Consider the following 12,673-nt stretch of genomic DNA (forward strand, 5'->3'; position numbering starts at 1 on the left):
CAGCATGCACCCAGGATTTATTTCAGATTTACATGTGCAACCAACACACATATTCAAACATGAATTTCTTATTGTGAGCTAATGTAAAAATATCTTGAAAGCTGTTACTCTAGATACAAGAGTTTCTTGAGGGCAAAAGCTTTCAAACATTTTGGAACTTCACCAGAGCAGGAGGAAATACATTTGACAACTCAAATCTCTCTCTTTTTTTCTCTCATACACACACACACTCACAACAAACTCAGGCACACATACTCACTCATATTTAACTGGTAATAAGTTTCAAAAAACTATACCTACATGGTCACCAAACTGCAGTGAAAAAAGCACTACCCTAGAAAAACTTTTTTTTTGTGCTATTTTTTATTACAGTAAAATATATATAAAATTTGCTGTCTTACCCATTTTTAAGTGTACAGTTCAGTCGCATTAAGTACATTCACACTGCTGTGTAACTATCACAACTATTTATCACCAGGACTTTTTCATCATCTCAAATGGAAACTCCATACCCATTAAACAATAACTCTCCCCATTTCCCTCTTTCCCTGGCCCCTGGCAACCACTATTTGTCTTTCTGTTTCTATGAATTTGACTATTCTAGGCAGCTTATAAAAGTGGAATCATACAATATTTCTCCTTTTATGTCTCACTTATTTCACTTAGCAAATGTCTTCATCCAATTTGTAGCTTGTAGCAGTTTCATTCTGAATAAGAAAGACTTTCAAGCTACATAATATTCCATTGTATGTATACAGCACATTTTGTTCATTCAGCAATGGACATGTGAGTTGTTTCCATCTTGCCGATTGCAAATAATGTTGCTGTAAACAGAGGTGTGCAAAAAATCTATTTTGAGTCTCTGCTTTTCATTCTTTTGGGTATATGCACAGAAACAGAATTGCTGGATCATATGGTAGTTTTATGTTTAATTTTTTGAGGAATTTTTTTTTACATACTGTTTTCCACAGCAATGCACAATTTTACCTTCCCACAAGTACTGCACAAGGGTTCCAATTTCTCCACATCCTCACCAACACCTGATGCTCTCTGTTTTTGATACAGCCATCCTAACGAGCGGGAAGTGGCCTCAAAGAATGTTTGCACTTGTTCTCTCAGAGAACAGTGCAGTATTTTCCATAATAGCATAAAACAGGAATACGGTCCAAATGTCCATCAAGAACATTTAATTATAGTATATTAATCATATTCATACAATGGAATACCATATACATGGCAGCTGAAAAAGATTTTGGCAGGACAAAGCATGACTGAATCTCAAAAACAGAACCGGGTGAAAGCTGCAACATAAAATATGACATACTTTGATTCCATATATACAAGGGTTCAAAAACACAAAACTAGACAATATATTGCTTGAAGATACATATGTCTGCTAAAACTACTTGAAAAAAAACAAAAGAATGACAAACGATAAAAAACAATCAGAATAACTTTTACCTCTGAGGAGAGCAGGGAGAAGACTTTTAAAGAAGATTTTAACTTTTTAAAAAAGAAAATTTTAACTTTTTCTTAAAGTGAATGGTAGGTACATGGATATTTGCTGTATTTTCTTTACTCCTTACATATCTGCTATAAACGTTCTTTTATACCCATTCAATATTTACTAAGAAACATGTTTAATTTTAAAAAACATTTAAACTTTAAAAAGACACAGTGGGCAGTAAGAATTTGCCCTATGACTCCCGAGAAAAGGGACATCCTAAAATGGAACTACTGAATCCAACCATGTGGTTAGAGTACATCAGGAATCACTCTGTTTCAACTTTAAGATTCTAATAATTTATTCTTACAACAAATAACTAGTGGGTTTGTTCCATGGGCTAGGTATTCATTTAGATGCTAGGGGTGCAGTAGTGAGCAAAACAGATAAGCAGTTCTGCTCTTGTGAATGCATCTGACAATCCATTTGATAATTCACATCTCTCTCTCTCTTTCTTTCTCTTATGTCACTGACCTAGTATTTGAAACCGATATAACTAATTAGCAGATTAACTATTAGGTATCCTTCTGAATGATACTCTAAGCACACATATCCTATCCCAGAAAGAGAAAGGTCAGAAAAAGTTTTGGGGATAGCTAAAATATACTCACACAAATAGCTGGGTTCTCAACAGAATTTCTGATCACCTCAAATCCGCTTTATCAAAAGCCATGTGTTTACTTTTTGAAGGATTGGAATCTGCATGCCGACGGCTCTGATCTACCATTCTGATGAAGAAAATCATTTCAAGAAAACGAAGTCTGGTTTTCATCTGGGCTTATTATGTTTTTTACAGCTACTTAGTCTCAAATTTTGGAGAAGATAATCCATTTTTTTTTTCTTTTCTGAGTACATTCTTTAAGAGCATATTCAGCTAGTTCACTTCAGCATGAGGGAGACACTTGCGGGAAAAGCCCTGTTCTGGTGTATCAAGTCTCAGAAGCAGGTTAGCATGCTTGCTCACTAAGATCCAGGATGTGGTTCTGTGCACTAGACACCTGCAGGCTAGAAAGCCATAAGGAGGGGAGAATGAAGATACAAAGAAAATAAAGGTGCTACACTTTCAAAATGGGTCTATTTAACAACCCTATGGTCATTTACGGTCTTTTTCCTTGGCCTTTTGTTACTATTACCACAAAAAGACAAGGAAGACATACTGTTTCTTCCTGCTCTTCACCTCTCTACCCTTATTAATATCTTTAAATTCAGTCAATTTCAACTCAAAACTTTCTACCAGTGGGGGAGGGGGAAAAAGGGAAAAGATTTGTGGCTGCATGTTTAAGAAAGAAGCTGAATTCATCACAGTGACAGGGGAGAGTGTTGGCAGAGATCTGAGCTATTTATTCTTTTAGGAAAATCCTATAAAGAATGACACAAGGAAGCCTCTATCTGCAGTCTTGTTCATCACACTGGTGAAGAGTCCGATAACAGATGTATGCAGTAGCGTGATTTAGTGCCAGGAGCTGGCCCCTGATGTGTATTAATACAGCGGCAAAGCGGAACGCACCTCTCTTCATCACTCATTCCTATAAAAGAGGTGGAATCCGAGATGGCCCGATGTTAGGCAGAGCAAGCCCATTTGTTCTACTGACTGATGGCACAGACTCAGGCTATGTCCTTCACCTCCATGGGGCACTCAGGTTGTGGGTAGAAAAAAAAGAAAATGCTCAGTGAAGCAGGGCTTAGTCAACAAGTGAGAGGAGAGGAGCTGGGCTCAGGAGGGGAAATGTTTAATGCTCAAGTCTTGTTTAACACCCAACCCCACACACACACATTTCCCAACCTGAATATGGAATAAGGATTTTAAACTCTTCCCAATGGTTCGTTCCTCTCTTATAAGCAATTAAAAGCTAAAACTAGAAGCTAGATATTAAGGAGAAAAAAAAAGAACAGAAAGATAAAAGAAGGGTGGTTTTCTTTTAATGCTTCCAATACCACAGACTGAATGAGGATCTGAGTTTTAATGCGGGGTCACAGTCTGGACTTGATCCTGTTGTATACAAAAAGAAGAACACCTGCAGTGCTCGAAAGGACAGCTCTAGAGTCACAGGGAAACTGGTCTGATCTTGGCTCTGCAATTTATCAACCATGTGGCCTCAGGGAAGTGATTTAAGCCTTGGTTTTCTCATGTGTAAATTGGGAATAAAAACAGCGTCTACCTTACAAGGCTGTTGCAAAGATTAGGTGAAATAATGTTTACAAAGTGTTCAGCTCAGGGCCTGGCCATGTGGAAAGCACTAAAAAAAAAAAAAAAAAAAAAAAAGTACTATAATCATCAGACCTGTGATGAAGACTGTCCAGTATGAACCACCATCAAGCAGACATCACAAACAGAAGCTCAAAGAGGACAATTTCACAGTTCACCAAAATTTACTAAGTCAAGGTAGAGGATAGGGCTCCCTCCCCATCTGTCTGAGGTTTACTCTCTATTCAGCTATCAACTGCTCTGATCTATATAATAGTAGCATTTTCTAAAGAAAATAAAATATTCAATGACATATTCAATATCCAGTTTTCTCACTGAAATATTAATAAATACATAACTCTCCCCTTTTTTTCATTGAAGGATAACATACACACAGTGAAGGACATCAATCCTAAGTGCACAGCTCCAGATTCTACCTATGTAAGCAGCCATACACCACACCAAGTTCATCATATGCAGCACTGCCAACAGCCCAGAAGGCTTCTTTGTGCCCCTCTCTTGGTCACTGCCCCCCTCCTCCCACCAAAGATAAGCACTATTTTGGCTTCTACCAATTAGTGTTAGTTTTGTTAAAAAAAAAAAAAAAAAAAAAAAAAACTGAAAACTTTTAGCCTAAAAAATTGTTTTGAATTAGGAATGTCATGACCAGTAAAATATTAGCAGTCCACTTATAAAAGCAGTGAGAATGTACTGTACTGTATGCAAAATAAGAAAGTAAATAACCCCGTGTGACTGCCTGACTGCTGACTGAACTGCCACCTCACCTGGACTTTCATTAACATGGACCTAATTTCCTGTCTGTGCTAAAACAAAAGCTCAGATGACTGGAGATTGCTGATAGTGGAGTATAGGGTTTCAAACTCTAGACAGTCATGTAACAGTGAAAAAGCATAGACTTCAGAATCAGCGAGAACTAGGCTAATTATTTCTTGTAGTCTCAGTTTTCCCATGTAAAGTGGGAATAAAATGATCTACACTATCACAAACATTACATGAAAAGGTATACGAAACACATAATTTAGTGCCTGACACACGGTACATGCTCAATAAATGATAACTGCATGTAATCACCTGCACTGGGGCTAGACAAAGATGCTGTGGCCACTGGTTTCCTCTTCCTCTTGATGTCACGTGAACATGGTGGTCCCCAATGTACATTTGCCTGTCTGCAGATTAAGAAGAGAAAAAAGGTTTGAACTTTTTAATTCTTATTGTAAGACATTACATGTAGTCCAGTTTAAATCCTTAACCCATTACAGACATAAATAAAATGGGCACCATCTTTTGCCATTAAGCATTGGGACAACATTATTCAGAATTAATAATAACTCACTCTTTATCCACAATACACACCCATTCTAAACTTTTTACCTGATTTCAGCGTAGGAGATATTCAAGACTAATTTCAATAAATATGTGTTGCATTACATGCTTATTTTTATACAATTATTTTTCATAAAAACTACAACCACAATTGTTCTAAACTCACTAATGAAATACTCCCAAGAGGTAATACATTGAAAAGTTTAATGCTGCATGAACACAGATATTTGCACAGAATTTTAATAGGAAGTTTAACCTCCTGCCATGTAAATCTGAATTTTTAATACTGTCTACATCACAAGTTAAGTAAGTTTGGCTTCTGTGACTTTTAAAAATACTAATTATGTTTTTTATTTTACAGGCAAAAAAAGAAAATAAAAATATTTTCTTTTTTTTTCTAATTATGTGACAATATGTTCCTTCATCTGAATATTCAGCTTATTTTAAAAGCAAATGATTCTGTGAAAGACAATGGGCTTAACACTGAACTAGCTGGTATGCTATTTTAGTTCACCACTGTTCCCCAAGAATGTATTGTACTGTATGCAAATTAAGAAGTAAAATAAAAATCTTTATGTATGTTACAAAGTGTTTAGCTCAGGACCTGGCCATGCAGAAAGCACTAAAAAAACTCTTTATGTATGTAAAGATTTTGTCCCTCTCAAACTGGACAGATTCTGCCCCTGAATAAAGACCAAAATGAGTCTCACCTTTACACAAAGTGTTCCCTTGAACATTTGGGGCCTCATCTACCATGAAGCAATGTTTAACTGGTGTGCATATATCTTGCTTCTCTGATGAAACACGAAGGCTTAATCTCTTTAAGAACAGGGATCTAGAGAACAAACTTTATTTACACTTCTTTGATAATTTTCCAATGATCTACCAACTTTGGCTCAAGGCACACAGGCGATCCTCATCAGCTGTTGATTAAAACTGCTATGAATGAATACAAGTTCTAAAAATCAAATGGCCAACTGAACACTTAAAAGTGGTTAAAATAGTAAATTTTATATTATGTACATTTCACAATTTTAAAAAACTAGCCAAAGTAAATAACATATAAAATTATACCAGATAAACTCCTAATCAGTAGTCCCAGCTGAGGATCAAGACCCTTAGTAGTCTTAAAACTGGAACCTCAGACAAACCTAAGAAAACCTGGTTAGCAAGGCAACAAGACAGCTGTTGAATGGACAAATTTTTTGACTCAGAAAGCCCCCAAAATAACTTGCACAGTTGAAAGGGGTGCATGCATGCACCGCGCGCACACACACACACACACTCTTTCACTTCTCTAAATAGCAAAAGTTTAAGAGTCAATTCAATTTATAAATAGGAAAACATAAGAATTTGACTAAAATCCTAAGAAACTAGGAATGTGAAGAATGTTACAGGCTGAGATTTATAATACAAAGCCAGTGGTTTGGAAAATTCCATCCAAAGCACCTTTTATTGATCACTCTGTCCTGTACAGAAAATTAAGTCAAATACCTCATGAATAATTAATTCTGAAAGCCCAAATAGTTAATTCTAAACAGCTAATTATAAATGTGTAAAGTAGAGAAAACACTTCCTTTTTCATACCTTGCATAAATCCTGGGAATAAGTCTAGGCAGCATGCTGATTTAATAACAAATTAACATAGATGACAACATCAAAGGTAGACAGGACTTCAGTCTGAATGGAGTGGTGGTAATTCCCTTTGAAGTCCAGACACAAGCAGAAAATAAAGTTGACATGACAAAATTGTGTTTCTCCTCAAAACAGAGAAATGTGGAACACATACAGCATCCATCTTTTCCACAAACATGGGACTTGAGTACAGACCTAAACTGAGACTATCCAAGCACTCTGATCTTATTCAATCATCCTTATCCTCAGGCATGATTCAGAAGGAGAAACAAAGTCAAACAAAGGCTAACAGTGTATAGTCATACTTCTTTCCTCTTTATCTGAAGCTCATTAAAGGAACTTCCAAAGCTTTTCAGAAAAAATGTTGACACCATTGCTTCAAGCTAAACCATGTTACTGTTAGACATCAGGATGGTGACGCTCTACAGCAGTGGCGAGAGGAAGACAGGCAGAGAAAGAGGCACAGGGAGCTTCTGGGGTTCTTTCTGATAACGCTCTTTGTCTTCATCTGGATGCTTGTTACTTGACTGTAACTTTGTGACTGTTCATTGAGTGTATATTTCTTTGTACTCTTCCCTGTATGTTTATCCTTCAATAAAAAGTTAATTAAAAACATTGCCTCTTCAAGATCACAGTTTACAATATGCTGAGTTTCATGAGATAGATGCAAAATGAGAAGCATAAGTACTCAAGAAGTATATTAAGATATGAATTCTTGGAGTATCAACTTGAGCTACACAAATACTGCCTTTTATTTGCCCCCATCCATCATTTTTACCATTTTGTATGTTTGACATATGTCGGTAACACGGGAAAAGGCCCATATTATCAACTCTTTTATGGATCTAGTCAGTACTACTTATCTCACACACTACCAAAATGATAGTGTCATTTTGGAAGTAAAAAAAAATATGCACTAAAATGTTTAAGTTTTTAACAACTTTTAATGGAAATGCTTATTTACTTTAGCAAACTGAGAGTAAGTATTACTTACCTATTATTACACACACAGGTTATTACACTGCAACTCTTAGGGTGTTATTGTGGGTTCAATGGCTCAGGTGGTCCTTCCACCACCCTGCTCCTCTAGGCGATATTGTTTAGCCTTCAGGTCAATTGTCTCTACATTAAGTGATCCTTGACTGTTATGCCTCCAGCATATTACTTCTCTCTGTGGTAAATGGTCTACTTCTACCACCCCATTCCTAAATCTAACTGTCGTCTTGAATATCCTAAATCCTTCAGATTTTGTAAATTCCTCTGGTTATAACAGGAAAGAACTGAAGACTTTCTAAGGAAATCAAGTAATGAAGCTTGTTAAGTGAATTATTTTATTGTAAAAGTATATACTTTTGTGGACTATTTCCTTTCTACTTAGCAGTTTTGTTGCTTCTTTCATTGTTCACTAAATTTTTACTGAGCACCTACTCTTGCCAAGCACTGTACTAAACACTAGGAATATAGTGATAAACAAGAGACAATCTCTGCCTTGATGGATCTTATAGCCAAGTTCTACCTGCAGCTGTGCAGCTTTTCAGGTTACAGAATACAAATAACAAAGAAACTAGGGTATCAATAAAGAGAAGGTATGTTCATTTTTAAAACTCAGTTTAAATGATTCTTCCCTCTTAAAACATTTCTCTTAAGACACATTTCGAGGTTGGAGAGCTATTTCATAGGAGGTAGAATAACATCATATCTTAGCAGTCAGTATACGAGGACATTTTTCTCTATGTCCCTTCCTAGACAAGATTTGGGGAGGGAAGAAGAAAAACGATCAAACTGTTATAATAGTACAGTAAGACATTTTGCTTCTTTCTTGGTTTTAAGTGAACATTAGTACTGCTAGAGTTCACAGCTTGGGAAAATCTATTTTCTTATGTGAAAGCCCCATCTACTTGGAAAGAACCCTAGAGGACAAAGAAGGAAGAGGACCCAGAACAAGCCTGCTACACAATGGAATACTATTTAGGCATTAAAAAAAAAAAAAAAAAAAAGTAAATCCAGTCATTCACAGCCACATGGATGGAACCAGAGGATATTAGGTTAAGTGAAAACAAGCCAGGAACAGAAAGTTAAACACCATCAGTTCTCACTCATAAGGGGAAGCTTAAAAAAGGTGATCTCATAGAAGTAAAAAGTAGAACAGAGGATACTTCCGGCTGGGGTATGGGAAGGGAGGGATAGAAAAGGATTTGTTAAAAGATATAAACTTAGAGCTAGATAGGAGGAATAAATTCTAGCTCTGCAGTACTGTACGGTGACTACAGTTAACAATTATATATTACACAGTTTCAAATAGCTAGGAGGATATTGAATGCTTCTAACAAAAAGAAATGATAAATGTTTGAGCAGATGTATATGCTAATGACCCTGATTTGATCACTACATATTGTATGTATTGAAATGCCACTGTGTACCCCATAAATACGTACAACCATTATGTGTCAGTTTTTTTTAAATAAAATAAAAATTTAAAAAGAAGAACTAAAAAAAAGAACAAGTCTGGGGAAAAGAAGAAGGAAGTTGGGTGCTTAGAGCAAGAGGATTTAGAGGCAGGAAACAGAAGCTGTCATGCAGCATGGCACATCCAGAATATTAGCACAGCCCTGCTCAGGAATAAAGAATACTACTACGTGTGGGGCTGGCAGGGCCGCCTGTATTATTTTGGGGAACCTTAGCATGTGGCTAAGGCAACTGCTACAGCTTCAGCTTCCTATCGAAGAGGTAGTTCCAGTTTTTTGTTTATCCCCAAATAATTCCAGACCATCAAGGGTTGCAGACATAAAAAATTAAAGAAGGGAAGGAAAAATAAAGAGGTTGACCACCTCCCCAACCCCATTTTCATTTATGGGTACTTAACAACCAGTTGGCTCCTTTTCTTGTTAACGTGTTATTTATTTAATGTGTGTTATTTTACTTGGAAAGCATCACTGTTTACTCTCAAAATGGAAACTAAAAGAGGGACAAAAGCACAAATGCGGTAACAAAAAGGATAAAAGAGTCTAAGTTTCTCTTTCTCATCAACACAGAGACCCTTCCTGCAAGTAGAAAGGGTAAAAGATTAACGAGATATTTCAAAACTATTTTTCAAGAGTAGTATATGGTTGTTCTTGGGTTGCAAACCATGTAATACGCTAGGGGAAGTGATCTTTCAATTAGGCATAGTGTATAAAAGGCTAAGTATTAAGTTAAAGTCTCCACCAAGTTAAAACTTAATTCTCAACTGGAGTGGCAAATGGTTATCAGAATTATATAAGGAGCTTTTACTAAATACACATGTCCCTATCAAGATCCTAATTTAGTAGGCTGGGCAGGAGTGGGAGGAGAATCAGTAACATAGTTATTTTTAAATTTTTCCCTGGGTAATTCTGATAAGCACCTACCTACTTTGAAAATTACTGAGTTGAAAAATCTACCAAATTCCCAGAGTCAACCTAGTCAATAATACAGATCTAACTATTCAACCTAAAGAATAATAGAATGATTAAATTAATATACACTTAGATAAAAATACTATTCCCCAGTATATACGCAATTAGAGAAAAGACAGGCTATGCCTTTTCTGTTTCATCTGATCAGGGCCTCAGGGACAATCTTCACTCAGGCCAGTAAAACCTGGGGCATATGCTTCTTTCACAGTGTAAGTGTGGGATCAGTACTTCCCCTAAGAGTGTGATAGTTTCCCTACTGTGGTGGCATTTGCCAGGGCAGAGTTGGAAGAAAGAGCACTAAAAGCAAAAAGTACACTCTTTTTAAAAAAATTCTTATCGCAGAAAAAGTCACTAAATTCTTATTACAAGTGTGAAGGTGAATGCTGAAGATTAACAATTAATGGAAAGAGGATTCTTTCTATCCAAGCATAAACACAACATTTCTGTTTTCTTTTTTACTGCAGGTAACTGAAAGATCAGGTGAGCTGTTAAAACTGCAGTGTTACTTAGGAAACTGGGCAGATCACTATGTCCTTGGGGCAGGAATGTACTTTTAGGGAAAAAAAATACTTTGAGAAATACATGCATGTTTAATAGAACCAATGTTGGCAAAAAAATAACTGAAGTGACTGCTTTAGATTTGGAACAAAGATGTTTAGAGTCACTCCTATGGAGAGCAAACAGTCTGTCTGCCAATGGCAAAGCTAGTTTAAGGAATAGTTCACCTTCAAAAATCACTCATTTTTAAAGTTAATGAAAAGTTCTTTTTTTTATATAGAATAAAAATCCTCAAAAAACTGGGTATAGAAGGAACATACCTCAACATAATAAAAGTCATACATGACAGGCCCACAGCTAGTATCATACTGAATGGGGAAAAACTGAAAGTCTCTCTTCTAAGATTAGGAACATGGTAAGGATGCCCGCCTTCACCACTGTTATTCAATTTAGGACTGAAAGTCCTAGCTAGAGTAATCAGACAAGAAAAAGAACTAAAGGGCATCCAAACTGAAAAGGAAGGAGTCAAAGTATCCTTGTTTGTAGATGATACGAACTTATATTTGGAAAAACCTAAAGACTGTACCACAAAACTATTAGTAGTGATAAACAAGTTCAGTAAAGTTGCAAGATACAAGATCAACACAAAAAAATCAGTAGCATTTCTATACGCCAAGAGTGAACAATCTGAAAAAGAAATTTAAAAATTAACCCCATTTATAGTAGCCACAAATAAAATTAAATACCTAGAAATTAACTTAAAGTAAAAGATCTCTATAATGAACATATAAAACATAGATAAAAAAATTGAAGACACCAAAAAAATGGAAAGATACTCCATGTTCATGGATTGAAAGAATCAATACTTTTAAAATGTCCATACTACCCAAAACAATCTACAGATTCAATGCAATTCCTATCAAAATACCAATGACATTCTTCACAGAAATAGAAAAAGGAATCCTAAAATTTATATGGAACCACAAGAGACCCAGAATAGCCAAAGCTATCCTAAACAAAAAGAACAAAACTGAAGGAACCACATTACCTGGCTTCAAATTATACTACAGAGCTATAGTAACTGAAACAGCATTGTAATGGCATAAAAACAGACACACAGACCAATGGAACAGAACAGAGAACCCAGAAACAAATCCACACATGCAGAGTGAACTCATTTTCAACAAAGGTGCCAAGAACATACACTGGGGAAAAGACAGTCTCTTCAATAAATGGTGCAGGGAAAACTGGATATCCATATGCAGAAGAATGAAACTAGACCCCTATCTCTCAGCATATACAAAATCAAATCAAGTAGATTAAAGACTTAAATTTGAAATCTCAAACTACTATAAGAAAACACTGGGAAAAATCTCCAGGACATTGGTCTGGGCAAAAATTTTTTTAGTAATATCCCACAATCACAGCAACCAAGGCAAAAATGGACAAATGGGATCACATTGAGTTAAAAACCTTCTGCACAGCAAAGGAAACAATCAACAAAGTGAACAGACAACCCACAGAATGGGAGAAAATACCTGCAAACTACCCATCTGACAAAGCGTTAATAATGAGAATATATAAGAAGCTCAAACAACTCTATAGAAAAAAAATCTAATAATTCAATAAAAAAATGGGCAAAAGATTTGAACAGATATTTCTCAAAAGACATATAAGTGGCAAACAGGCATATGAAAAGGTGCTCAATATCAGTGATCATCAGAGAAATGCAAATCAAAACTATAATGAGATATCATCTCACCCCAGTTAAATTGGTTTACATCCAAAATAGAACTAATAATGCTGGTGAGGATGCGGTGAAAAGGTAACCTTTGTACACTGTTGGTGGGAATGTAAATTAGTACAACCACTATGGAGAACAGTTTGGAGGTTCCCCAAAAAAACTAAAAATAGAGTCTTTTTTGACTCTATTTTATGATCCAGCAATCCCACTACTGGGTAAATACCCAAAAGAAAGGAAATCAGTATATCAAAGAGATATCTGTACCCACAAGTTTGCTGCAGCCCTGTTCACAATAGCCAATATCTGGAAGCAACCTAAGTGTCCATCAA

The 12,673-nt window shown here is 36.0% G+C and overlaps 1 protein-coding gene across 5 annotated transcripts in view; it reads right to left on the reverse strand.

The window, feature by feature from the left end:
* Positions 1-12,673, reverse strand: part of GPATCH2L (G-patch domain containing 2 like) — a 60,639-nt gene that overhangs the window by 11,180 nt on the left and 36,786 nt on the right. For 2 of the 5 annotated variants that reach the window (XM_033187337.1, XM_033187338.1), the window contains exon 9: positions 4,782-4,876. In XM_033187337.1, the coding sequence (XP_033043228.1) occupies positions 4,782-4,876 (95 nt within the window). Of the gene's footprint in view, positions 1-1,164; positions 2,233-2,266; positions 2,510-4,781; positions 4,877-12,673 lie in introns of those variants that run through there. The other 3 variants (XR_004431490.1, XM_033187341.1, XM_033187339.1) reach the window with 3 other exon arrangements.

This window comes from Trachypithecus francoisi, unplaced genomic scaffold (genome assembly GCF_009764315.1).
Source record: "Trachypithecus francoisi isolate TF-2019V2 unplaced genomic scaffold, Tfra_2.0 Lachesis_group3, whole genome shotgun sequence".
NCBI lineage: Eukaryota > Metazoa > Chordata > Mammalia > Primates > Cercopithecidae > Trachypithecus > Trachypithecus francoisi.